Source organism: Simochromis diagramma, unplaced genomic scaffold (assembly GCF_900408965.1).
Source record: "Simochromis diagramma unplaced genomic scaffold, fSimDia1.1 OVJJ01000302.1, whole genome shotgun sequence".
Classification (NCBI taxonomy): domain Eukaryota; kingdom Metazoa; phylum Chordata; class Actinopteri; order Cichliformes; family Cichlidae; genus Simochromis; species Simochromis diagramma.
Genome location: NW_024386792.1, coordinates 14232929 through 14256023, shown reverse-complemented (window position 1 = coordinate 14256023; position 23095 = coordinate 14232929). Strand labels below are relative to the sequence as shown.

General features: G+C 40.3%; 3 protein-coding genes across 4 annotated transcripts in view; 1 reads left to right on the top strand and 2 right to left on the bottom strand.

Annotated features, from left to right (window-relative positions):
* evi5l (ecotropic viral integration site 5 like) overlaps positions 1–1483 on the bottom strand; it is a 40411-nt gene extending 38928 nt beyond the window's left edge. Inside the window, exon 1 of one of the 2 annotated variants that reach the window (XM_040024705.1) lies at positions 1065–1483. The gene's annotated coding sequence lies outside the window, so the exon portion shown is untranslated. The remainder of the gene's footprint in view (positions 1–1064) is intronic. The other variant, XM_040024706.1, reaches the window with a different exon arrangement.
* Positions 199–12328, top strand: LOC120729187 (ATP-dependent RNA helicase DDX39A-like). The gene is made up of 11 exons (XM_040024707.1): positions 199–203; positions 5529–5582; positions 6365–6572; positions 6734–6861; positions 7556–7832; positions 8051–8169; positions 8763–8894; positions 9134–9243; positions 9493–9637; positions 9749–9896; positions 12112–12328. Exons 3-11 carry the CDS (start codon positions 6365–6367, stop codon positions 12126–12128), a joined length of 1284 nt encoding a protein of 427 aa, XP_039880641.1. The 5' UTR covers positions 199–203; positions 5529–5582; the 3' UTR covers positions 12129–12328.
* LOC120729188 (CCN family member 1-like) lies at positions 12312–18888 on the bottom strand. Its single transcript, XM_040024708.1, has 6 exons — positions 18673–18888; positions 17565–17778; positions 16854–17101; positions 16286–16430; positions 15119–15300; positions 12312–14249 (listed from the first exon to the last, which is right to left on the bottom strand). The coding sequence occupies exons 1-6, from the start codon at positions 18721–18723 to the stop codon at positions 13944–13946; spliced, it is 1146 nt and encodes a 381-aa protein (XP_039880642.1). The 5' UTR covers positions 18724–18888; the 3' UTR covers positions 12312–13943.
* Between the last annotated feature and the right edge of the window lie 4207 nt (positions 18889–23095).

Below are 23095 nucleotides of genomic sequence, written 5' to 3'. Positions count from 1 at the left end.
TCACTGACTCTCACATCAACACATGACAAGCCCATTATTCACCCATTACTCAGTGCAAGCCCTCATTCATGGAGCACTGAACTTGTCAACAGAGCAATTTAATAAAATCCTCAGACTGTCTGCCCTCTTAAAAAAGATAAGAAAGAGTACTTGGGGGAAGAAGGGTGGAGAATTGTTTAATTTCTTGACTAGTCAGGCGTGTGGTGTATTTAACCCACCCTTTCTCTATTTTTGTTATTACAGTTGGGTTTTTTAAAATTATACAGCATGTCTGCCCTCATGAGTCAGTAGTGAGTTATTTAACTCGCCTGTAGTAAGAGCAGTAAAGCCAGTCAAGCACATTACAAAGGATTTACTTGTTAACCCCACTCTGATTAGATAAATACAGCAAGAACAACGGGATTCACCTATGATGAGTAGTTAGAGGGCATGCATGAGCAGTACAGTAAACATCTGGAGGGAGATATTTGTAGCAGTCCCTCTGCTATCGATAATCCCATCTTGCAAACTCATACTCCAAGATCCTGTAATCTACTGGCCTGGTTTGTTTGGACATGACAGCTCATTATCCTGGCCTGCTGCTGTTGCTTAAGGATGCCTGGACTACAGGGGCCTGCATGCTCTGCAGTCGGCTCATGGCTCGGCTGGATCAACATCTGTGGCCAAAATGACACATCATCCTCTCGCTTTGCGGCACCAAATGTCCCGGCTTCCTACGGCAACATGATTGTGTAACGACACGAAACGAGGACGGGACATTGAGGAAAAGACGATATAAACATGGCACACCAGCAGCGTGCTAAGCATTAGCAAGAAATATGGTTTATGTGCTAATGAATGGGCCGCGTCTCCGCTGGCATGTTGTACAGTGGGTTTTTTTCACTGATACAAATGGAGCAGACCCTGGAAGCAGCGGCTGCTACTGATGTCGGCCCGTTCAGTTATCATAGCATTTAATAAACCAATAAGCTCGCAAGCCCTTCAACTGACTGCTCGTGAAAACGCTAATGTTTAATTAAAATATAAAACCGTCAAATAAACAAATACGATTCGTTAACGCTTACCTGCACTCCTTTTCCATAATCGGAGCGGTGTGTTTAGCGTCGCTCCCAAGCCGGTCTGTCGTAAACGTCAAACGCGTGTTACCGGCTAATTAAAATCTTAATAAACCACCGAGGACAAATACGCCGTCCAGCACAGTGCCATCCTCCTGCCGCCGTTCGACCGGGGAGGAAGCGCCGCGTCTCTCGCTCGCTGGTCGCGAGGCAGCGCACGCGGTGAGAGGGGACGTGCGCGTGCGAACCGAATTTAGAGGAGAAAAATATTTCTGGAGGCGTCCACTGAAATAACCATGACAGCCGTGTGATGTAGTCAACGGCTCAGCAGGGATGTGGTATAAACGGATGCATCAATCATTGCAAGTAAATCACACAGAATGGCTGGCGTTCTTAGGCTTCAGGTTGAGCTCGAGGTAAGGCGAACCAATCAAACTGCGGAACGAGGCGAGAGCGACACGCCACGAGCCAATGGCAGGGCAGAATTACGGGATTCCAGTGGAAGGACAACGTATACAACCAATCACCGAGGAGCTTTATTCTGTTAGAAGGCGGGCTCCGCAGGTGTCACAGAGCGGTGTCAGTTAAACGGATTTATCGGTATTTGGCAACGATATTATTCATTATCTGACAAAAAATAAATAAATAAAAATAAAAAACATGTAATTGTTTCAGCTAATTTGTGGTAATACTTTTGATTATCTTATAACCGACAGAAGCAGCTACCTGTTACTGGATAGTGAGAGTGCATAATAATAATAAAAATAATAATAATAAGTATAATGTAAAGTGTCAAAACTAAATGTGCTGGAGGTTATAAGTGCTGATGCATCACTCATATGTAAGTAGCATTTAAACTAACCTATTAGTTATTGTATTGACTAGTCTACTTTGTATTTGAGAAGTTAATGATTTGTATGGAGACGTTATTCTGTTAAATAACAACTAGAGAAACATCTAGTTGTTTCTCTAGAAACAACACCTTAACTTTCCTGAGTTTAATGTGAACTTATGTGAACTAATCAATCAAGATGTGATTTAATCAAGATCTGATTAGAGAATGTAAACTCAGTAAAGAAAGGGGGCGATCAAAGTGCAGTTGCTTTTAAGATGAGGTTAGTAATACAGCATTTAAAGCTGGAAAAAAGGAGCCAAGATTAGATCTTCTGGGCCAGATCTTCTGGGCCAGATCTTTGGCCGAGACTTGCCAGTTTTGAATCACAATAGCCCCATTGAGAATTCTGCTACAGCTTTGCTACCAATGCTGCCAATAAAAACACAAGCACATTTCACATAGTGTATGAAGTAAAAATAATTATATTACATGGTGTGAGATTCTGCACATTGCCTCTGCTATGGAAAGGCAGACCTGGTTCCAGGGAAACACTCAACACTGAACAAACACACAATACGTAATCAAAATAATCCCAGTTTCCTTTTCTTTATTTTTGTTAGTTTCTGTTATTTTTACCTTCCAAGAGACACCCGGTTTTTAATAGACTAACAAAACTGTCACTTTATAGTTAAACTATGATTAATTGGACTGTACAAATGTAAAGTGATAAACATTTAGATTCAAATATTGTCTCAGTGTCCTCTATTCCCCCCAAATTCACATTCACTTTTTAGAGACATCTTGAATTTCAGTTATATATGGAAATGTGACCTAACATATTGAGACATGCCACAATACAACAAACGATGATGGTGTTTTAATAACAGGATATATTTTAATTGACTTTTATTTTCTTACTCTCTAAAGGCAGGGCTTGAAGGGTGACTGACTTACTGTGCACAGTATTGATAATGTGCATCAACTGGACAATTACTTTATTGCCATCAAGTGGACAAATTGGATACTACACTTTTCCATACCAAAAGCAGCAAATACAGCTTAACTGATACCTACTGTTTTTTTGTTTGTTTTATTATTATTTTTAAATCTAATTATTGGCATTTATGGATGTTGGTGTACAAAATTTTGGAGACATTGTGCATTTCTTCATATTTTGTTTTCAAGGAGCCATGCTTAATACAGGGAGTGCAGAATTATTAGGCAAATGAGTATTTTGTCCACATCATCCTCTTCATGCATGTTGTCTTACTCCAAGCTGTATAGGCTCGAAAGCCTACTACCAATTAAGCATATTAGGTGATGTGCATCTCTGTAATGAGAAGGGGTGTGGTCTAATGACATCAACACCCTATATCAGGTGTGCATAATTATTAGGCAACGTCCTTTCCTTTGGCAAAATGGGTCAAAAGAAGGACTTGACAGGCTCAGAAAAGTCAAAAATAGTGAGATATCTTGCAGAGGGATGCAGCAGTCTCAAGATTGCAAAGCTTCTGAAGCGTGATCATCGAACAATCAAGCGTTTCATTCAAAATAGTCAACAGGGTCGCAAGAAGCGTGTGGAAAAACCAAGGCGCAAAATAACTGCCCATGAACTGAGAAAAGTCAAGCGTGCAGCTGCCAAGATGCCACTTGCCACCAGTTTGGCCATATTTCAGAGCTGCAACATCCCTGGAGTGCCCAAAAGCACAAGGTGTGCAATACTCAGAGACATGGCCAAGGTAAGAAAGGCTGAAAGACGACCACCACTGAACAAGACACACAAGCTGAAACGTCAAGACTGGGCCAAGAAATATCTCAAGACTGGTTTTTCTAAGGTTTTATGGACTGATGAAATGAGAGTGAGTCTTGATGGGCCAGATGGATGGGCCCGTGGCTGGATTGGTAAAGGGCAGAGAGCTCCAGTCCGACTCAGACGCCAGCAAGGTGGAGGTGGAGTACTGGTTTGGGCTGGTATCATCAAAGATGAGCTTGTGGGGCCTTTTCGGGTTGAGGATGGAGTCAAGCTCAACTCCCAGTCCTACTGCCAGTTTCTGGAAGACACCTTCTTCAAGCAGTGGTACAGGAAGAAGTCTGCATCCTTTAAGAAAAACATGATTTTCATGCAGGACAATGCTCCATCACACGCGTCCAAGTACTCCACAGCGTGGCTGGCAAGAAAGGGTATAAAAGAAGAAAAACTAATGACATGGCCTACCTTGTTCACCTGATCTGAACCCCATTGAGAACCTGTGGTCCATCATCAAATGTGAGATTTACAAGGAGGGAAAACAGTACACCTCTCTGAACAGTGTCTGGGAGGCTGTGGTTGCTGCTGCACGCAATGTTGATGGTGAACAGATCAAAACACTGACAGAATCCGTGGATGGCAGGCTTTTGAGTGTCCTTGCAAAGAAAGGTGGCTATATTGGTCGCTGATTTGTTTTTGTTTTGTTTTTGAATGTCAGAAATGTATATTTGTGAATGTGGAGATGTTATATTGGTTTCACTGGTAAAAATAAATAATTGAAATGGGTATATTTGTTTTTTGTTAAGTTGCCTAATAATTATGCACAGTAATAGTCACCTGCACACACAGATATCTCCCTAAAATAGCTAAAACTAAAAACAAACTACAAACTACTTCCAAAAACATTCAGCTTTGATATTAATGAGTTTTTTGGGTTCATTGAGAACATGGTTGTTGTTCAATAATAAAATTATTCCTCAAAAATACAACTTGCCTAATAATTCTGCACTCCCTGTATGGTTTCTTAAAGTGGTCTTGGACAGTGGTATACCAGCTCCAGCTCAAGACTAAGAAATTTAGAAAATCATGGATTGATGGAATACATATTTTTATTCTTTCGTTCAAATCATACAAAGGACGTCAGGACAGAGACACAACAGTGAGTGCCTATAGCCATTTGTAAAACACCGTGAAGGCTCTGTCTTGGTTTGGGACTGCATTTCAATTAGTGCTGATGGAGATATTCTCTCTTCTACGGAATTATGACTGCAGAAAGGTTTAATCAGTCAAATCTACCATGCATAACCATCTGTGAAGCACCTGATTGGCATGGTAGTGGTTTTACAAAATACAGACTTTAAATCTTGTTAGAATTGTACAAGCTTTTTATTTTTTTTTATTTTTTTTTTTTTTTACTTATATACTGTATCTCCATGTATGTTTACCTGTTTCAATCGATGGATGCACCCATTTTCAATTTTCCTAACAAAATATAAAGGAGGGGGCCCTGAAGACCTTTTCAGAGTAATGTATGTATAATCATTTTCTTTATAATTTTACTAAAACAAGCATCGATACCGGTACCGGCAGACAATCACTTTTTGGCACAACACCGGCCCTCTGCTGATGCATTCAGGTGTTCTTCCAAATACCGTAATAATGATAAAAAAAAAGTATAGGTATAAAAGACAAGATCATGATTTTTGGCTTAAGAACATAGACCGTACAAAAGCTCATGCGTGAGAGTTAAGGTGGCGAAGAACCGGAAAATTCAGCCATCGAAGTGTTTTATTTAAGTATTAATGTTGGAAATGGAATCAGAAAGCTAAACATTATCCAGATTGTACCTGAACGCAGCATACGTGTGTGCTCGTTAGAAGCTCCTAGCTAGCTCGTTAGTTTCACGCAGATCGATAATCCGCGGAGTGTAAAATTTCATAGCAAGGTGACGTTGATGTTCCTTCATATTTTTTCTGCATTACATTCTGAAATGCGTAGACGTGTTTAAAAACTAAGAAATGCTTTGAACGCTTTGCACCCGTCTCAAATTTGTTGATTTGAAGGTTGCTTCGGTAGCTAGCATGCTATGCAAATTCATGTTAGCTTCGCTCCGATTCAGTTTTGATTTAATATAGACAGCTTAGCTTTAGGTGCAATAGATAATTTTGTTTCTAAATAGACACATATTTTAAATACCGTGTAATTAACAACATTAGAGTAACATAAATGGAAATGTTTGCCGACCCATCTTGCTAACTAGCCGGTATGAATGAAGGGGAAGGACTCCATTGTTTATACCGGGTCACACGCTGACCTGCATTTTGACTTGAGATAGTTATCCTTTGTATTACACTAGACATTAAACAGTGAGCAGACAGAGGTCCATTCTGACTATCCCCAGCCTTAAATTCGCTGATTAGATTTGACTTAATTGAGCATTTTTATTCTTATTTTTTTAATTATTCTATCAGCCTAGCACGTCAACAATTCGTTATTAACACTGTTCATCTGTTAATTTATGTACACTGTTATTTATATAGGTACGTGTCTAATGATGATTAATTTATTGGTTAATAATTGTAAAAGGTATAAAGATATACTTTTGATTTATTTATTCATACTTTTAAAACCTCCTGGCTTTCTCATAAACTATTAATCCACATATTAAAGAACTTAGATATAATCTCTACTATAACAAATGTCCTTGCTGTACATTCTTTTATACAGATGTCAGAGAATAATCTTGATAATGAACTTCTGGATTATGAAGAGGATGAGGAGCCTCAGGGAGTCCCAGAGAGTGGGACCCCAGCAAATAAAAAGGAGGTGAAGGGGTCATATGTATCCATCCACAGCTCGGGATTCAGAGACTTTCTCCTCAAACCAGAGCTGCTCCGTGCCATCGTTGACTGTGGTTTTGAGCATCCCTCAGAAGGTGGATAGCAGGGTTATTTAAAGTTCAAATAAACTCCTGGACATGATCCTGATCATAGAACTACAGCCACACATAATAAATTGTTTCTTATGATGTTGTAACTGCACGCTTAGTATGTATATAAAGAAAAATGTATAATTGCCAATTGGTTTTACTTTCAGTTCAACATGAATGCATCCCTCAAGCTATCCTGGGCATGGATATCCTGTGTCAGGCCAAGTCTGGTATGGGAAAGACAGCAGTGTTTGTGCTAGCCACCTTGCAGCAGATAGAACCTGTGGATGGTCAGGTGAGTTTGTCATTACACAGTTTTACAAGCTCTCTAATTCTGCGTTGTTATGGGACGTTACATAGTTGGCTAAGAAATTAAAGAAAAGATGTGAATCCTTAACCCCTGCAGCGAAAAGAACGGGTAGCTCTGTTATGCTCTGGGAGCACAGTTCAGGAAGAAGAAAGACTTCTTTCAGATCAATATGAATTTTTTTTTTTTTGATTGATCACATTTATTTTCAAACACATTTCTACAATAGTAGAAGTGAACTCCCAAGACAAGCCTATAGATTGTGTTGTTGGTTAACATTTCGGTGTATGATTATCTACTGTAATTTGCATGTGTTACACACCCAGTGTTTTTGACTACAAACAATACAGACGTTATGTTCAGCATTAGCAAACTTTAATCTGGAATTACTCAGGCTTTGATGAAATCAGATAATCCGAAAACGTCTCTGTCTGAATGAGAACCAGAAGCGTTTGAGTTCATGTCCGATGTCTTTAGCTTCTAGTCCAGCACGGTGCCTTTAAGATCTTTTTAAGTATTTTCTAATTTGCTCTTTCACATTATAAAGTAGTCATGATTTGGGGGATTTATAAAGGAAGTTTGTGATATTGTAATGGCATTATACACAAATGAGATAAACAACAATGTACATGCTATATAAAGATGAAAGCGTTGATAAAACCTCTGTGTTGTTTCCTTGCAGGTGTCTGTCCTCGTGATGTGCCACACACGAGAGTTGGCATTCCAGATCAGCAAAGAGTACGAGCGCTTCTCCAAGTACATGCCCACTGTCAAGGTGTCAGTGTTCTTTGGTGGCATGGCTATCAAGAAGGATGAGGAAGTCCTGAAAAAGAACTGCCCTCACATTGTTGTAGGAACTCCAGGACGTACACTGGCCCTCATTCGTAACAAGACCCTCAGTGTGAAGAACATCAAACACTTTGTGCTTGATGAGTGTGATAAGATGCTGGAGCAGTTGGGTAAGTGAGAGGAACCAAGCTGTTTATAGTCGACTCTTGGTGAAGGCTTTTGACCAGTATGTAGGAGTGGCGATAGAGTGTGTCAAGTAAATATTGTTGAGATAAATTCTGATGGTGATTACATACATTTTGCTTATTAAAGGTCATCATTAAGAAATTACACCATATATAGATATATAAATATAATTTTGGATGTATCATTTATTTCCTTGCAAAAGACATGAGACGTGATGTCCAGGAAATCTTCCGACTGACGCCTCATGAGAAGCAAGTTATGATGTTCAGTGCAACTCTGAGCAAGGAGATCCGCCCCGTGTGCCGCAAGTTCATGCAGGATGTGAGTTTACATGTGGCCATACACGTTAAATCTGTGCAGCTTCATGTATGGCAAAAACATCAATGTCTATCGCAACATTATGTTCCTTAGTGTGCACTACAGCAAAGCAAGCCTACACTTAAAAATTTCCAGGGAAAACACTGTCTAGACTACTTTTGTCCTTACATTTTACTTATGCTAAGTCATTGGTTACAGTGCTGTATCACTACTGTTGCACTATAATGCTGCCACTGGCATTTTGTTTGAAAATTGCAGCAGCAAATTAGTAAATGTGTCATCAGTGAGAGCAGCTTATTGAAAAAGGATGGAAAAAAACCTCCATTTCCTTAAACTTACAAATGTTGCTGCCTGCAGAGTGCTAGCAGTATTAAAATGATGTTCAGTGTTTGTTTGTTTTTTTTCTCATCATCAGAAATGTAATGGGAAAATAGTCGAGTTTCCTTTTATTTTTGGCCATTTGTTGCTGCCTTTGTCATATTTGCTCATAAAGCAGGCAAATTGAACCTCTCAGCAGTTTAGAATTGTCCTTTTCCAGGTAATCTGTAGATCTGTCTGAGAGACTAATGCTGGTCATTCTGTCCTTTGCTGTGTAGCCGATGGAAGTGTTTGTGGATGATGAGACCAAGTTGACACTTCATGGTCTACAGCAGTATTACTGCAAGTTGAAGGACAGCGAGAAGAACCGAAAGCTGTTCGACCTGCTCGATGTGCTCGAGTTCAACCAGGTATCAGTGGTAATATTTTTGAAAGGAGTTGGAATCTGTTATGTCCATTTTATTTGTTTTAAATCCTTGCTAATTGTTAACAAATGCAGCTTTGTTTTTTATCCTTTTTTAATTTTTTTTATTTATTTTCTAAAATAACTTTTGTGTCTTGTCCTCTCTTAAACCCTCCCATGTCTGCCTTTTCCAGTACAAATCTGAAAATATGCAAGACTCAGCAGTTTCTTTTATATTCCTCGCAGGTGGTGATCTTTGTGAAGTCTGTAGCTCGCTGTGTTGCTCTGTCCCAGCTACTGGTGGAGCAGAACTTCCCTGCTATAGCCATCCATAGGGGCATGGCGCAGGAAGAGAGGTTGGTGCTGCGTCACTTTAGAAAGAAGAGTGTTTTTTTTTTTAAGTTTTTCATATTTTTTGTTATTGTCACGTGAGACTGTCCTCATTGTGTACTTTTTTTTTTCGAGGCTCAAATGCTTGTAGACAGTGTCAGTACCTGTAAAAGACAGGCTAAAACTAGACCCAACTGACTATTAACTCTTAGTTTTGGATATAATCTTATTCAGTTCTGCAGTTCATGATGCTGTTGCTTCTCTACTCCTGCCAGGTTATCCCGATATCAGCAGTTCAAAGACTTCCAGCGGCGGATTTTGGTGGCAACCAACCTGTTCGGCCGTGGCATGGACATTGAACGAGTTAACATTGTCTTCAATTATGACATGCCAGAGGATTCTGACACATACCTTCACAGAGTGAGTAATATTTAATTTGAGACATTGGTATATTTTCATTTCCAAACCTCCCATTTCTGGTCTTTAAAGCTGAGGCCATGTGTAGCAGTAAATTTCTTGTGTATCGTTCAGGTGGCCCGTGCTGGCAGGTTTGGAACTAAAGGCCTGGCCGTCACCTTTGTGTCAGACGAGAGTGATGCCAAGACCCTGAATGAGGTTCAAGACCGCTTCGAGGTCAATGTAGCAGAGCTACCAGAAGAAATCGATATTTCTTCCTACAGTAAGTATCTTGTTGCTTGCAGGCGTCATGAACCTGGCTTAAAGACGCCCATTTAATAACTATATAAGTATTATAATATTAACTAAGTATTTTGGTGTCACACTGTATACCTCTTTATGACCAGTTTCACCTAGTGACAGCCAGCAACCACTAGCCAACCGGTCAGGGAATGCACATTTTTTCCTAGTGTTGGGAGGTTTCCAGGAGCTCCCTGACTGGTCTGTAGGCCTTAGCTGCAACAGGTATTTGTTTACTGAGAACTTCAGAATCAGAGTCAGAAAGACTTTGTTGTATCTTAATTGCCCCTTGGGGATAAATAGAGCAGCATGACGTTGAAGATAAGGACAGAGCATAAACAGGCAATAAGAGTGAGATAATAAATACACAGAATATACAGTATATATACAGTTTTAAAATTACACAGTTTTAAAATTAAAGTGACCTAAAGGTGAATAAATAACTGTAAGTGACTACAAGTGAATAAAGTCTCAGCAGTATAAAAAGAGTTTCGAGTAGTAGAGCAGGGCGATATGACCAAAAATATTTATCACGATATACATTTGAAAATTTGCGATAAGGATATAACTGACGATATAATTGACACTAGACAAAATACTTTACAACTCCACAACTTTATTAGTGCAAAAAAAACCATCAATGTATTTTCACTTAAAGAAGCAGCTGTTTTTTATGAAGCTATATAAAAATTAACACTCCAAATGCAAATTCCTTGCTGACAGTTTAACCAAAAGGCATTTCCAGTGGAAATTGGCCGACATATCCTCAGCATAACCATGTATAATATCCACAAAACTTAAAAGAGGTTACACACACACACAATACGGTAATATTATGTTGAAGCACAGTACGTATCACTCCGCGAGGCGCCTGCCTACGATAGCCGTAATGCTCCGACAATCCATCGAGCGGTGCGGGTTCGTAGCTTAGCAAAGTCGCACTAAAACATTTGACAGATTTTCGAGCGCCGTGTACGACATAAAATCGTTTCGAGGTCAGTAAACGCAACCAGAATTCATACATAAGGCACACGGGATTATAAGGGGCACTGTCGATTTTCAGAAAACTCAAAGGATTGATTTGAAGTGTGCCGTATTTTCCAAAAAACACAGTAATAACGACGGCCCGCTAGCATGCTCTACCAAAAAAAGTGCTTTGTTATGTATCTGAAGGACAAAAGCTAAACCAGTTCCACACCACTGAAGTTGCAGCATTTTTACAAACTCGTTTCATTCAACGATCCACTTTTGCTCTTCTCATTCTCCGTCGCCGTCATGCTTTTTCCGCCATGTGCGTATGAAAACAAAGGCACTGCGCATGTGCATTTTACCCATATTCTATCGCGATATTTCATTTTCTTATCCTTGCCAAACATTATACCGGTATTACCGTGAACGGTATGATATGGCCCAGCCTTATAGAATAGTTTATGTTTCTGGTGTGGGAAATGGTCTTATCGGCTGGAGTTAAAGCAGGGTGGCTTTGGGGGCAAAGGTGGCTCTCCTCCTCTCAGTCCTGCAGGAAATGCAGCGGAGGCGTCGCCCAGAGGGGAGCCATTGAAATGTGGGGTGAAGAATGTGAGAGGGGTCATTGATGAATTTGGCTGCCTGTCTAAGGGCCGGCTGGCTGAAAACCTGTGCCAGAGTTCTGACAGGCAGGCCAATGATTTTAGAGCACACTGATGCAGTGTGCTGCAGTCTGTTCCTGTTCTGAAGGCTGAGAGAGTCGAACCAGCAGGTAATGGAGAAGGTCATGATGCTTTCCAGGAAGGCATAGTAAAAAGTCATGATGATGGGTGTGCTGACTCCAAAGGAGTTGAGTTCCCTATGTGGTATAGCCGTTTGTGGCACCTCCTGAGGAGCTGTCACACCACTCGACATCACTTCTTCTTCTTTATCTTCTTTTCGTAGTATCACGCTTTTGATTACAGGAAGTGGTGATTAACATTGTTTAGTATGTATTGTGTTGTCTTGACTGCTAAAATTCTGAATGCATTTTGAGATTTTAGCTCATCTTTAAAACTAAACTAAGAAGTAGCCATGCATTTGCAAATGAAAGCCTGTAATTATGTACAGATAACAGGCCATGTTCACATACTACATCACTGCTGTGTAGAAATACTCAAGTGTGATAGCTACTGTATAAAGTTATTATAGAAATTTTCTCTACCTCATGTTAACCTCATGTCTCTTTGCAGTTGAACAGTCCAGATGAATGAAGCGCCCTTCCAGTGAAGATCATGTGATCCCTGTTGTTACTGTGTTTTGGTGGATGAAAAGAAACCTTCAACATTTATTTTAATGTTTCCATCCAACCATTTGTGAAGGCACGTTCATAGTGATAAAACGTGTTTTGTCATCTCGCTGCATAGTGTTTGTTTTAGTGTGTTCCTTGTTTAAAAAAAAAAAAAAAAGAAGCAAAAATCTGTGGATATATTGTTTTGGTTAAAGAAATAAACTTTTATACCTTATTCGACGGTGATGAACTTCACTTTGTGTGCTTTAAACATTTAACGCATGTCAGATGTTAACATTACATATAAAAGTATAACAGGAGTGACCCAGACATAGCTTGGCATCTGCAGATATTGATACCCACAAGCAGAGGGCGCTATCACACAGTTTGAGGAGGTATCCACTGTTGATAAACAGCTGGTGATGTTGCACTGTGGAGAAACTTAATTTGAAACCGTCAAAGTTGAATTAAAATAAAACGTCACATGAAGCTTGAGCACAGGAGCCAGTTTTATCACATAGATTGACCAACAAAAAACTGGTGACTGCTACACTGTACAGTGTCTTAATCTATAATAGAACACGATTGTATACAGTCTTGGATCAAAATCAAGAAATGTGTTTTGCAGAATACACTGTGATCCAACATAAAGAAAACATTTATTTGGCTAATAAATTTATCTAAGTTGTATTAAATGCTAAACCAAGGCAATTGGCTCTGATTCAGTTCTTCCTGAATTCTTATCAGTCAAAGATAATGTCTCTTATCTAACAGTGTGAGTTTCAAGGGAATTCACTCATGTGCTTTACATGGCATCATGCCATATAGAGAGATATAGCTATAACACCATGGTGATTTTCTGTTTTGAATAAAACAAGTCATCCACATTTGCATAACATCCTCTAGGTTTCTACATAAAACTGCAAAAGTTAATTCAGCTGGTTGTCAGCAAGTCGTCACAGTGCACTGGGAGATATGAAGTATTTACAGTATGTTGAGCTAAAGATTAATAAATGGGTGACAAATTATAATCTTTGGCCCCTACAATGAAAGAAACTGGCAGCAAAAGGTCAAATTAAAAACTTGTGATCATCTTTAACCCGTTGACAATATCCAGGGCATGAATGATATAACATGGCTTTACAGTCACTAAATCTCAATATTGTAATCGGAGGCTTGGGACCAATATGACAGGGCTCTCTGTCACCATTGCCAAATGAGGGAAATGATTAGAAAGATCCCTCCAACAGACCATTAGAGACTTCAAGGCACAGTGAAGCTGTGCTGGCAGCACATAGTGGCTCAACACCTTTTTCCTCCCCTTTCATTTGTCACCTGTCTGTAGGTAAGGCAGTCATGTCAGATTCTTGTGCACTGCTCACAAAGTTTCAGTGCTAAATAAATAAAGTGCTTTGTTGCTTTTGTAGCATTTGTCCTCTCAGGCTGATTGGAGAGTCTCAAATCCTGAAGCAGGACTTAGGAAATGCAGGAAGTTCAGAGTATTTCGGGGCTCTAATTTAAGTCCCACATCAGTTTGAACAGGAACACAGGGTCACAGATATTATAATATGGGTTGTCTTTAAGATGAATAATACCAAGGCAGTCCTTCCTGCCTATGGTCTCTGCAGTGAGGCGGGTGGCCTGAGGCCTTCATTCACTTGGAGCCAGGTGAGGAAAAAAATGGCTCCTCGTCTTCAAGCGGCTTCCTTCTTTAAGAAAACAAACCTCGTCACATTAAAGTCAAATAGGAAAAAAAAAACCAAGCAAAAAAAAAAAAAGACTCTCAATTCAATTCTAGTCTGTGAACTTGTGAGTATCTCCGTACATCCAGTGCTGAGGAGGGAGGGCCACTTCATTAAGGTGGCCGCAATCACTGCTGCATTTACATGACTGGATCAACATGGACAGCCTCTGAAACCGCTCACCATCCGGGCACGCAAAGGTCACAGGCACGGTGCGGGTGCGGCGTGGCGAGCAGCACCGTCCATCCGTACACACGCCGCAGTAGTTGGGCCTGTAGAGGCGGATGCTCACACATTCCCCATAGGACAGGTGGATTGGCTCTGCGACTTTCTCAGTTGGGGAGCAGCTTTTCCCTTTCTGTGATCGAGTTATGAAAGCAGAGAGATAAGAGTTATAACCTGGGTCATAATGATTATTATTAGTTGGAATCAAGATAAATGAATAAATAAATAATCTAACAAGATCTGATTTATACCCCCATCTGCGCCTTACAGAGCGGCAGATTAAAGCAGCTTTACACTCATAGTCTGTTTCACATTAAGAGGACTAGACTTCCAAAGCAGGGAATCAGAGAGGGATTATTTTTAGATAAATGTGATTATATTTAAGGTTAAATATTTATTCAACATTTGAGTGTCCTCTGCTGTTAAATACACCAACACCTATGACAGCTCTTGGCAGCAGAGCTTTTAACTCAGTGGAGCAGAGTAAAAGAGTTCTTACCGTGTCCAACGTGTAGGATTAATATAGACACACAACTTCCCTGGGCTTGAGTACACAGACAGAGCCTAGCTATGGACAGTTGCTTGGCAGGAATGCTGAGGGTGGGGGACTATATTTAAAAAGGCGCCGGGCTGCCACCAAAACACTGCTGAGTAAATCAGCACTGCCCAGTTCCCAGTGGATGTGGAGCTTCCCGAAAGTACCGCTAAGATAATCTCTGTTCTTAAGCTCTGGATAAAGATGGCTTTAGCACTAAGAGCATGTTTACTCAGTTCCAGAACATCTAATTTTTCATTCAAGCAAAATTAAAGGTACTGTTTTTGCATGAGGAGTCAAACGCAGATACAGGTTAAATAATAAGTGTTATCACAATTCAGCAAAGTACTGCGTGAGAGATAAGTTGCTATTACAAGTTATCTCGGCAGTGATACGGCTGTTTGAACTATGGTCCCTGTCTGCGTCTGTCTCATTCCTTCGTTCAGATCACGCTCAGTCCATCTCACCTTAGCTGGGACCGCCAGGCTGTGACACGGCCGTATGGTGCAGATTCTGGTCTGTCTCTCCATCTTGCACTGAGGGTTCTTGTTGGTGAGACGAGAAGAAACACCCATCCCACAGCTGCGAGAGCACGGGGACCAGTCGGTGGTCTGTGCTGCACACTTGTTCTCCTTCAGCGGGCTCCACACTGAGGAATGTATGAGGGTTACGGAGGGTGGGTGAAAGGCAGGGAGAAAAATGACACCAATTAGAGCAGAGATTCTTGATCTGGAGGTCAGGTACCTCGTCAATGTCTATGAGATAAACTGCCATGAAATTTGGTTCAGACGTTCATCCCCACTTTTGGATCAGCTTTGGTGATTAGTGGCTTTTCATTCTCTTTCCATTCATCCCCAACCGGTCGTGGCAGATGGGGGTGTTTTATCTTCCCAGTGTCACAAAGTGCTTGCTCATAGGGAGTTGTGCGATTGTTGGGCTTTCTATCTAATATAGTAGGGTCGTAACCTTACAATATAAAGTACCTCAAGGCAGCTGTTTTTGTGAAATGAGGCTATATAAGTAAACCTGAACTGAATTAAATTGAATCTAGCACTACTATTGAGTGATAGTTTTTCTGCTGGTCAGGTTTATTTATCCAATTGTCTTTTGTTCATTGTTAAAAGCAAGATAGAAGGTCACCAAGAATATAAATACAGATAAGTTACTGATAGCAAATCAGAGCAAAGCAGATGATAAATTTGGGATCTCCTGCAGTGTTGCTCTTGTGAAAGGCAAATGTGAGCACATCTGTGTCTGAGGCTAACATTGTGATTGTGAAAAACTCTGTTCTCATATTCTCAGAGTACAGTAAAAGTACTGCCATTATGTAACAACTTTACCTTGTGATTTAAGAAACACTTTTCAATTGTTGCCTCTTATTCACCCATTCATTCATTTGCACATGAATGGTAATGCAAGGTGCTGGTCTGCCACCGGGGATAACATGACCACCGTCTGGCCTGAAGATATTTCAGCATGAGGACAGAAAGAGCCCTTTCTACCACCTCATTCACACAGCCTAGAACAATTGAACTACCTATATAGAGAATCTTTAATATTATACAACCAATGAAAATAAGCAGTACTTAAAGTTACTAAAATATGAACTACATTGCGAGAAACAGTTTGCATACCAGGCAAGTGTTTGTAGCCACGCTCACTGTGCCAGCTGCTGGGTTTGACGTCTGTAAGCTGGTTGGCTAGGACCAGGTCATTTTCAGGGTGGCGCGGCACAGGATGGAGCCGAGGTCTGTGCGGGTGTTGTTGTGGAGGATGCACCTGCGCAGAGAGATACGCAAGATTAGATGGTTGCAGTTCATCTTTGCCATGACCGTGTCCGACTTTCGTGTGCTTTTCCCCACAGTGGGCGTAACCCCTGATTTTCAAGGGGTTAGGTGTTTTAAAGCACTTAATAACAGTACCTGCTCTCAGCAAGCGAACCAGATACTGTTAATCAGAAAGGTTTCGGCATCCTTGCACCAGAGGCTGTACTACAGTGGCTTGTATTAGTTTGCCAAAGCAACTCCAAATTATAGTAAACAAAATAAGAAAATATAATTTTTGATAGCTGATTTTTTTTTTTAAAGTTTTTGGCCAAATTGTTTAATTCAATACACAATTAACAAGTTCATCCACAGTGATTTTTACCTCCAGTATCATCAAACTGTTTCACAAATTCCTGACAAACTCAATGTAACAAACCTGATACTTAGGTGGAAGGCGCCATGTGCCCTTATTGCAGTCGACAGTGAAGCAGCACTGCCCAGGTATCCTAACCAAGCGTGGGTAGGGGCAGGATGGTGAAGCTGGTGGCAGCTTGTTGCTACAGAGAGGCGCGCAGCCAACAGCGCCATCAATGCAGGTGCACTGGTGTTTACATCCAGCACGGAAGCTTTCGCCATTCTGGTAGATCCTTCCATTGTACTCACATGTGCGTCCCTCCGATTTTGCTGAAAAGACACATATTACTCACTGCTTCTGACTTCATCAACACCAACAGTGACACAGGACACTAAAAAAATCCCACAGGACAAATGAGATCAAAAAGTGAGTGGATACAAAGAAGCAGGAAGAGTCAGACCCCCCGTCTCGTAGGCATGGAAGAACCAGCTATTCATAGTTTGTGGGGCAGCACCGGCATGGTGCAGAAGGAAAGAGTATTTTTATCCCTGAAACCCCCTGTTGCTGTCATAAAACATCACTACTCATTAAAATGTCTCCTGCTGTGCAAGGTTCCATGTTTCTAAATCACAAACCTAAGAAAGCTTCTCTTATGACCTTTGTCGCACCCTTTCGGCTTTTCTTTTACACTCAGTATATAAACTACATTTTCTTGCATTTTAATACTTCAGATGTAGCTTTTTCCCCCCTCCTCTGAGATTTCTTCCCTCCCAGCTTTCATTGTTTTCTCACCTCGGCATATGCCCCAGGCCATGGTCACGTCATTGCCATAATTACACTCCAGCCCTTTGTGGTGGTCGCAAGGCCTCGCAGGGCTGCAATCTTGGTTAAGCTGTGCAGCACACACCTTGCAGCATCCACACCTGTCTGAGACGGAGCTCACGCCTGGAGGGCAGACCGGAGGCTCTGCGGGGCACTCACACACCGCTGGGCAGCGAGCAGTCACCTGAAAGATTCACATATTCAGACAAAGCTCAGAACACGACTTGTATGTGTGTGTGTGTAGCATTTTCCATTATTACTGTTATTATTATTATCAAAATAAAACAGTCAAAAATAAAAACAATAAACCCCACAGGCTTGCATCTATAACCCAATTGTAAAGAAGTCTCCTGGTACTTGGAACGGAAAATTCCCACATCCCCTCTGACTGCCTGTCATCAGCAGGCTGTTAATCTACCAATTTCAGCATTTCTTACGATACCAAATTGTGTGGATGAGCTCTGGCACATGTATGTTTGAATTTCTATTATCTTGTAGACACCCCAGGGTTTGTGACAGATCATCATTTTGTTGGTCATTCATCCAGATATGAAGCATTGTAGTAAATCTCTACAGTAAGTCAAGTTACTGCTGGTCAGCCTTCTCCGAGTGTCTAGACAACTCAGGGTTTGTACTCAGCCCCCTGCTGGCTCGTGATTTGAGTCATGGCTCAGTACTAGAGCCAACTTGTTCCAGTTTTTTAGGAATCAGCATGCTACTATGCTCTAAAAAAACAAGACATGAGTAGACAAGGTGATTACCAGAAAGGCAAACTTCATCAGAAAAAAACATTCGTCATTATATAAGTGGGGGTGCAGTGCCACTGTTAAACTCACTTGCACTCTATTTCCCCTTATTGTGTTCGTTTTCTTTTCTTTTCTCTCATTCTCTCTCTCTTTTTAATTACTTTAAACATGACCGAGATAAAGTACAGTAAAATCTGCTGCTGGCTCATGAGGATTAATTTGTTTCAATGAAGGAGTGTTTGCTGTTCAGACTCGGTAGCTCAAAGTTTAAGGGCACTTTTACTGTCACAAGTACTTTTAATCTTTAAGTAGACTCACATACTTAATCTTACCTGTGTGATGACGGCTGTTGTCAGTAGCGTCAGATAGATGAGAAATGTCATGATTATCCTTAAAAGTTAAAAAACAAACAAAAAAACCCTACAAGTAATTTTAAACAACAATTTCAAGCAGAAATCGAAGGAAATATTATTGATCTTCATTAATTTCACATGAAGATTCTAGTTTCTTTTTCTCATTAGCTCGGACTTCTATCCTTTTTTTTCTAAAGGAGTGAGGAGCTAAACTCTAATTTATAGCCGATGGACTACGTAAGACCCCGCCTCTCTCCGTACTACTAACCAATCAGTGTGCAGGTAACAGCCCAGATCCTTTTTTTCCCAATGGGCGTGACGTTACCGAGCGGATAGTTTGCTGATTGGTGGGCGGGTTTTGAAATGAATGGAGCCATTGATAAAAATCTCAGGGGCGCTCTGTTTGCTTTATGAGTTAAAAATGAAATTGTAACAGCTCCTTTTAAGTCACACTTAGCACATTCCTGCTACCACTGAGTAAACACACTCAGCTGAGCCAGACAGCCACGCAACATTAATAAGACCTCCACCTTTGGGGAAATAAGGGAGCAGGAGGAATTCCTTCTTTTTTTGTTCTAAGCCAGGGCAGAAAATTAAAGTGGAGTGCATTAAACAAACATTAACATAATATGAGGGGCAGAGTGAAAATACTCGACTTTGTCTGTGTCCATCATGTTCTAAGAATAAGTGTTTCCAAAGTTTTTAAGTGTAGATTTTGATTGTTTTGCTTTCGCTGTGAATTCAGGTGGACTGCCGGTTTCTATTATTTCTAACCACATGGTGCTGACACGGGAATGATGATGATATGATTGCTTGGAAAGAATGGTGAAGCTGAGGTTAAAAGTAAGATTTTTTTTTAAGGGTAACACATGTTGGTCGGTCTCCTCTTTCGCTGCCATCTTTTTTTTCTTTCTTTAACCACAGGTTTCCAGCCACGCCTGTCCTAAAACAGAGACCTCTTTAGAAGAAAGTAACGTGATAGGTAGGTGTTTTGAAAGTTAGGATCCTGCTATGAATGTCAAAGTATTCTTGTAAAGTTCTGGTTTATAGGCTCATTTAATTTTAGGCTTTAAAGAGGATTTAATTTTTTTTAAAATTTGTGTTACCATCACTACTCACTCAAAATATTTTTTACCTCCAGCTAAAGGGATGAAAGCTTTGTGCTTTAATTTTCAAAAATAATAACAAAACTCAAAAATTATTATTATGTAATTTTTTTATAACTTCTACATTTTAACTAATTTCTTTGCTTTTTCCCCCCTAAAATATATTTTTTATGTATCAATTTAAGATGCATTTCTCAGTGCATTTGTACATATAGGTGTCATGGTACTGGGTGTATGACCCAGTGTTTCCAAGCTTCTGGACATTATGCTGTTTATTTTCAGATATTCAATGTGATTCTTCCTCGTGGTTATTTTTACGTCATGTATTAAGTATGTTTCTGTTAGCCTTTAGTTCTTTGTGACTTGTGAGTTTTTCCCCTCAGTGTCTTCTCCTGTGTCTTGTCTTCACGTTTGTTTTTCTCTTGTCTCCGTGTTTGGAGTTTACTTTCTGTCTTCCCAGTCAGTCATGTCTCCATGTCTGTTTCTCCCTGTGTCAAGCCTGTGTGGCTTAGTCTTCATCTCCGTGTTTATTGTACTCCCTGCTTTATTTGGACAGTCTCCTGTCCTGCGTACAGTATGTTCAGTTCTGCTTCCCCTGTCCTGTTAGTCTGTATTAGCGCCGTGTTCCCACCTGTTGCCCATCCTCACGTTCTCCCGTGTGGATTTTAGTTCCCCCTCTCCCTCTGCTTGTTGTCTGGTTGTTCCTATTTGCAGTGTTTCCCTTGTTTATCCCAAGTTCCCTAGCTTCCTGGTTTCCTCCTGGGTTGGGTTTGTATTTTGTATGTTTGAATTTTCAAGTATCTTATTGCAGCAAATAAACTTGTCTCCTTTCGTTTATTCCCCTGTGTCTGAGTCCTGCGTCTGGGTCCTGCCTTGCCTGCCATAGAGCTGTACACAACAATAGTCACAATCTATGTAAATGGGAACTGACAATCTCACTGCACACTGCACTGCACATAATATATTTGTATAAGAAATAACCCACTTCCTTCTGAAATTTTCCTGTGGAAACTGAGCACTGCTGTAGGTGCCCACCCTTCTGCTTAATCCCACGGTGTGCTCCTACCATGTGACATATATTAGATGTTGTTTACAATCACTTGACAAGCAATGCTCTTCAGTTTGGGAGCACAGCTGCACATCTCATGGCTATTTGGTGGTTCCCAGCTAATGTTTTAATCCAGTTGCTACAGCATGAACAGTCAAAACAAGGAAGATATGCATGTTTCCTGTTCCTTCCCATCATGAGTCTTCCTGGTGACTCATTTTGTGACCAAAATTTTGTGACTCATTAAGCTGATTTCAGTCCTGACAAAGCCATGTGGCAAACCACCCTTAAATCAGTAATGGGAGTTTCTAAGATCAGCTTTATGACTTTGGTTTGGTTTCTTGAAACCAGCTTTGTGGTTCAGATAGATAGTCTAACAACAGTTTAACTCTGTAGATAGATGGATACATTATTGATCCCACGAGAGAAATTCTTGTTTAACAGCAACATAAATGAGAAAAATAGAACAATCTAAAATATATAAACAACATAGTTAAAGTAAAAGTGCCACAGGTGCATCCTGAGATTTTTTTAATTGAATACAACAGTGATAAAAACAACAAATACAAAATAGATTAAGATACAGAAAATTTAAAAGGCTGAGATTGTTGAACAGAGTAATGCAAATTGAATTAATAAATTATGTTTACACTATAAACCTGAGAAAGAGTGTATAATACAGAAATATGTGTGTGGAATCTCAAGCCTATAACAGGTGTGTACACCTGTCACAGCAAGAAGAGGTATTGTAAAATTTCACAGAGGATGGTAGGAATGATTTCCTGAAGCGCTCTTTATGGCAGCAGGATTGAAGGAGCTCTGCTGCCTCACCAGTGCTGAGTGGAGTAGGTTAGATGGATTGTCCATGATGGCAAGCAGTTTGTTCATTGACCTCCTGACCCTCACTGACTCAAACAACTCCAGATTCTGGCCAGTGGTGATTGCATCCTTGTGAATCAGTTTGCTGATACAGTATATGTTATTTTATTTATATTATTAAATTAACTCAGGATTATATACTTTTTTTCAGAATAACAATGAAAATCTTGTATCGTGTATGGAGCACAGGCATTAAAACACACCTCATCTGGGTAGACGGTGTTTTGGGAGTAATCCTGGGACATTTGGATTCAACACTGAACCCTCTGGAGATGTTGTTGGCCTATCAGCGAAACGCGGAAGAAGGAGGGCACCCACTTGACAACCCAGAAAAGTGCCACCACTCAGTTGACCAGTTCATAGAGCCCAAGCTGCAGATCTTATAGGTGCACCTTAGGGATATAAAACCAAGTCAACAAACTGAATCTTGAAAATGAATAATCATCTTGAACAGGCACAGAGTTTCCTCACTTGTGATTTTAAACTGTTAACACACTGTAGTGAGATGGAGTGTTAAAAAGAAGGATGCTGGTGGACACTGGACAGAACTGGACTAGTGTTTCCATTGAGTACACCAGTTAAAATTTCCTGACTGGAGTCATGGCTCCCGCTTTATAAAAGGAAACCACGTCCGGAAACTGTCAGTCATAGCTCTAATGGTATGACGAGAGAGACAAAGTCATGGCCCATCTATTTTAATCCTCTGGTGGTCATGGTACAGGGAGAGGTCTGAAAGTCCTGTGACTACTTCTTTTCTCAGCGTCTCCACTGATGCCTAATAAGAGAGAATCAGAAGCATGAACACTTCACTTTGGCGAGGGTAGAAAGCTAATGCTGAAGGGGATCAGACTGTTTTTAAACAGGAAAACACTTTATGCAGGAAACTGTCTGTGAGAAGTTTTATTAGGATTTGTAGTAGTTCTATAGTTTTATTTGATTTCTGCTTGTTTATGTATTTGTGTCTTAGTGACCCTGAAAAAAGGCGGTTCATCTGAAGGATTTTAGCCCTCTAAATATCTTTACTTCAGAGAATTATAATGTTCATTTAACTCAGAACACTTTAATGTGGGAGATATAAATAACCTTTCTCCAAGCTGAGATTAAAATAGAGTTTAAGTGACTACTGGGAAAAATTTCCTTCTAATTTAATGAGGAAGTGGACTACAGTTTCACCATAATGACATTCTTTAAATACAGTTATGTAACATAAGCCCAGGGGGGCTCTCAAGCAAAAGACTGAGCACTTAGAAAGGGGCACCATATAAATTTGAGGTGCTGTATGAAGATTACCAGAGGACAAAAGAATGGAAAAAAATTTGCAGCGCACAAATTTGTTGTCTTAGTTTGGAACATTTTCAAAATCTGATGT

Bases quoted from the DNA above. Each gene is read 5' to 3' on its own strand.
- LOC120729187 (XM_040024707.1), top strand. From the start codon at position 6,365: ATGTCAGAGAATAATCTTGATAATGAACTTCTGGATTATGAAGAGGAT. The intron at 7,833-8,050 runs GTAAGTGAGAGG...TCCTTGCAAAAG, and splicing joins TAAGATGCTGGAGCAGTTGG to ACATGAGACGTGATGTCCAG. The intron at 8,170-8,762 runs GTGAGTTTACAT...TTTGCTGTGTAG, and splicing joins GCCGCAAGTTCATGCAGGAT to CCGATGGAAGTGTTTGTGGA.
- LOC120729188 (XM_040024708.1), bottom strand. From the start codon at position 18,723: ATGACATTTCTCATCTATCTGACGCTACTGACAACAGCCGTCATCACA. The intron at 17,102-17,564 runs GTGAGAAAACAA...GTGTCTTTTCAG, and splicing joins GGCCTGGGGCATATGCCGAG to CAAAATCGGAGGGACGCACA. The intron at 14,250-15,118 runs GTGAGATGGACT...ACTCGATCACAG, and splicing joins GCCTGGCGGTCCCAGCTAAG to AAAGGGAAAAGCTGCTCCCC.